The sequence below is a fragment of the Pteropus alecto genome, unplaced genomic scaffold, assembly GCF_000325575.1.
Source record: "Pteropus alecto unplaced genomic scaffold, ASM32557v1 scaffold820, whole genome shotgun sequence".
NCBI classification, from domain to species: domain Eukaryota; kingdom Metazoa; phylum Chordata; class Mammalia; order Chiroptera; family Pteropodidae; genus Pteropus; species Pteropus alecto.
In genome coordinates this window covers 6,726-10,729 of record NW_006430728.1, presented here as the reverse complement: position 1 = coordinate 10,729, position 4,004 = coordinate 6,726, and the positions used below count along the sequence as shown (strand labels likewise).

Here is a 4,004-nt window from a genome sequence, read left to right as displayed (position 1 = left end):
AAAAAAAGAAAGAAATATATATATTTGGTGATGGATGGAGGTGGGAGGTGAGTGAGAGAGTCTAGGTTGGTCCCTGCCTTTGGTGATAAGGAGGAAGAGCAAGTTTAGGAAAAGGTGACAACTTCCAAGTCAGAGACCAAGGGTTGAGTTATGTCCAGGAGGTGGGTGGACCAAGGGTCAGGAACTGCTGTGTGATGTAAAATGAACTCAGAATTTGGATTCAGAGCAGCTGGACCCTGAGCAGGTAGATGGTTCCTAAAACCTACAGAAATGAATAAGTTCCTTCAGGGAAGGTGAGTGACTAATGAGAGAAATGATCTGATATAAATGATTTTGTAGAAATAATTTTTATGCTAGTAGGAGCCCTCCTACCTGTGGGCCTGGTAGAGAGGGATGGAGCCAGAGAAGGGAAGTATGTGGAGGTCACAGGAACTGAGGGGAAAAAAAACAGGAATGAAATCCAAAGTGTACTGTAACTGTGAGAAAATGACAGTAATGGTGGTTCTAGTTATAAAAAAAAATGTGCACCTTATTTAAGCACCATTATCCTGGAGTCAGGGCACCATCATCAGTTATGTGGGGAGTGGAAAAGAGGGGTAGCTCCTTTCACTTCCAATTTAGTTCACATTTCTATGCATGTCCTCTGGACTTTTTCCCACCCAGATTGGGGTTGGGGGGAGGTAACAGGAAGAAAGGGTCAGCTGGCTGAGCAACTCTTATTTTTAGGGAGAGGGTGATGGTTACAGGTATACAAGAGTCTGAAATACTCACTGTTGGGGGAGGTGACTGAGGCCAGCTGGGTGTAATCTGTAGAAGGAGAGATGGTGAGAAAGGGGGAAGGATAGATCTTCAATGAAGAGGTAACTCAGCCGTTTGAGAGATGGTGCCTGGACCATCACAGCTGAAATTCATTAAAAGGAAGACCGAATACTCACCTGGAAAGAACAAAATTCATCCTCCCATCCCCAGAGAGGCAAAAGTCTTGCTCAAAGCATTCCAAAATGTGAGGCCTCAATGAGAGTTTGAACTCAGGCCAGAAGCCTGCTGCAGCAGAGCTCACTCAGTGGGGAGGAGGGAACCTACCCTCCACATACAGCCCCTTACCACTGATGTACACACTAGCATCACAGAAGCTGGGATGAACACCCCAAGTGCTTTGGTTGAGAACCTCATGATTCTGGAGGTTCCAAGAAGGAGGTACCTCCTTTTGGACTCTACAGGGTATTGGTCATCATTTCCCCAAGGCTGGAAGTGAGGTGGGGGTGGCAAGTGGAGGCACCAAACTCCTGGCCTCTTCTATTCCTAAAAGCTAGGACTTAACATGACTGTACAGATTCCTGAAGTCTCAGAATACTCACCACTAGGGGTGGTGGTCTGGGTCTGGTGGGTGTAACCTGCACAGGTAAAGCAGATAGATTGAGAAAGGGGAGGAATGAGGGAAATGGAGCAATAGAGAAGGAGAATGTGGGGCCTGCTGAGATGCAAAAAAAAAAAAAAAAAAATGGCAGTCCCTCACCATTGATGTAGAAACTGTCCTGATCCAGGGTGTAGGGGCCCAGCTGGGTGACACCATGGGTCAGCTGGCTCAGCTCCCAGTATAGCCACTTCCTGTCCAGCCCTGGGCCCACAGGGTCAAGTTGGTATGTGCAGACAAAGTCCACTCCAGTGGCTGTCCCATCCTTCTTGGGCCTGGGGAGGGAGGGTGAAGGGGATGACAACAAATAAAGTGGGTTCTTAAGGAATGGTTCTGAGACCCCGGGGGCCAGGACAGGAGGGGGCCAGAGGAAATGAGGAGGCTGGGATAGAAGTGAGAAGCCAAAATTAGATGCTCTGAGAACACCAACTTCGGGCCATGCTGGGACTGTGAGCAGAGTCAATGGGTGAGAGAATTATTATTAAATAGCAAGGCAGAAACCTGCATCCTCATGGCATGAGGACAGGAGAGCTCATACCCGAAACATGTAAAGAGCTGGAATTTGGGATTAAAGCAGGTGAGAAAGGCATGTTTGTCTTAAGAGAAATCTTGAGGACAGAATAAAAACCTAAAGAAAATGCCCTCACTGGTACAAGGGAAGGGAGAAGGAAATTCAGAGAAAGATGACCAGGCTAGGGGCCCAATCCTGCCCAGGAGCTCTGCAGAATCCAGGGACAGTTAGTAGTTACAATCAGAAGAGGCATTGGTCCTGGAGCCAACACACCCTGAATTCCAGCTCTGCCAGGAACATGAACAGGGAGGGCAAGAAGGAAGCAAAACAAATTCCTCAGGTCTAGGAAGACCTGAGTTTGTCCTGGTCAGCTATCCCAAGGTCTCACCTGAGGAAGGTCAGTCTGCAGTCTGAGTAGAGAGCACCCACACTGGTATTCCTGAACAAGGGCCTGAGCTGTGGGTGAAGACAAGTAAGTAGATGAGCTGAGAGGCAGGGGCAAGATGGTCATCGATGGTTGGGACAAGAGCAATGTGGTACAAGAGTGATGTGGACAAAAGCACTGGTGGGCAGGGCAGTAGCGGGAAGAGTGGTCATCAGAGGGCAAGAGAGAAATTGGATAGGTGGGGCTGGCTTCAATGAAAATACGGTGAAATGTGCAGGTCTGGCATCATGGGCAGGGCTCTCACCAGGTGCTGCAGGAACTTCTCAGTGGTGTTAAATTTCAAAGAGCCTGGAGGCCACATATCTTCCATGTAGTGCAGGTTAGTGATGGTGAAGTTGAGGGTAAAAGGCAACAGGGGTGGTCTTGTGGCTGCAGCAAGGGAGGGAGAGGCCACAATGAGTGAAGCCTGGAATGGATATAGCGGGCAAGGCCTGGAGAGCAGTGACCATCTCACTGGAGACCACAGTGATGGCTGAAGTTCCTGTGGCCTAATTCTAGAGTGACCAGTGTAGTTATTAGACCATCATATGCAGCAGGTGAAAGAGGGAACAATTTGGAAGTTATAAATCTTTGAAGGAGAAAATTTACAACCTAACTTGTTATTTACTGTAATTCAGTTGTTAACTTACTTTCCTCCACCCAACCAACATTTAGTGGTCATTTCTCTGTGTCCACTTGACAACACAGAGGTGATTCATAGCTTAGTCTTATTGCTATGACTCCCCAGCCTGTGTTTCTGACCCCTTCCCTCCCTGACATCTGGAGATGTGGGCAGGGGCCTGTTGCTTCCATGCCTGGTGGGGTAGGGGGACTTCTAACAGCCATTCAGTACTCACCACTGAGGGTGGTTTCTGAGATCTGGTGGGTGTAACCTGCAGGGGGAGGGGGACGGGAGGGAGGGAGGGAGAGAGAGAAAGAGAGAGTGTTGGATATGGAGAAGAAATAAAAGGAATGCAGTGGGAGGATGAGGGGTTGGCAACACAGTAAAGCAAAGGTTGCTGCTGTTCACCATTGATATACAGACTGTCCTGGTCCAGGGTGTAGGGACCCAACTTGGTGACGCCTTGTGTCAGCTGGCTCAGCTCCCAGTAAAGTTGCTCTCTTTCTAGCCCAGGGCTTGTGGGGTCAGAGTGATAAGCACAGACTGTGTCCACGCTGGTGGCTGCTCCATCTTTCTCAGGTCTGTGGAAGAAGGGTCACAGAGACAGAGACAATGAGGATCTATCTGCAGAAGGTCTTTCAGAACATGGTGGGGAAACAAAAGGGGAAGTTAGAAATGGTGTCGCTCTTGTCAACAGGATCTGGAATGCTGTGTCATCCACCATTGAAGGAATTTGCCTCAAATTGTAAAAACAGTTCCATAAAAGGCCACCTTCTTAGTCTCTAAGTCTCCTCTTACTGGTCTCTCTGCTCTTTACAATCCATTCTCTGCACAACAGCCAAATGTTACTTTTTTTTATATGACATTTGCTGAAATACTTTCCATCTCTAGTGCCTATGCATGAAGTTCCAATATCTCGACATGCCCATTAGGGTACCCAAGGCCTGCCTTGCTCCTTTCTCTACCTTCTTCCTTACAGGTGAGTATTTCTTCTCTGTATGCCTTCTATACCTTAGACTCTGCTTTCTCCACC

General features: G+C 48.1%; 1 protein-coding gene across 1 annotated transcript in view; it reads right to left on the bottom strand.

The window, feature by feature from the left end:
- Positions 1–3,519, bottom strand: part of LOC112484164 (mucin-16-like) — a 4,525-nt gene extending 1,006 nt beyond the window's left edge. The window contains exons 1-7 of the mRNA XM_025050543.1: positions 3,380–3,519; positions 3,207–3,242; positions 2,615–2,739; positions 2,314–2,381; positions 1,517–1,689; positions 772–807; positions 373–432 (exon numbers count right to left, since the gene is read on the bottom strand). Of these exons, the coding sequence (XP_024906311.1) occupies positions 373–432; positions 772–807; positions 1,517–1,689; positions 2,314–2,381; positions 2,615–2,680 (403 nt within the window). The 5' untranslated portion in view covers positions 2,681–2,739; positions 3,207–3,242; positions 3,380–3,519. The remainder of the gene's footprint in view (positions 1–372; positions 433–771; positions 808–1,516; positions 1,690–2,313; positions 2,382–2,614; positions 2,740–3,206; positions 3,243–3,379) is intronic.
- Between the last annotated feature and the right edge of the window lie 485 nt (positions 3,520–4,004).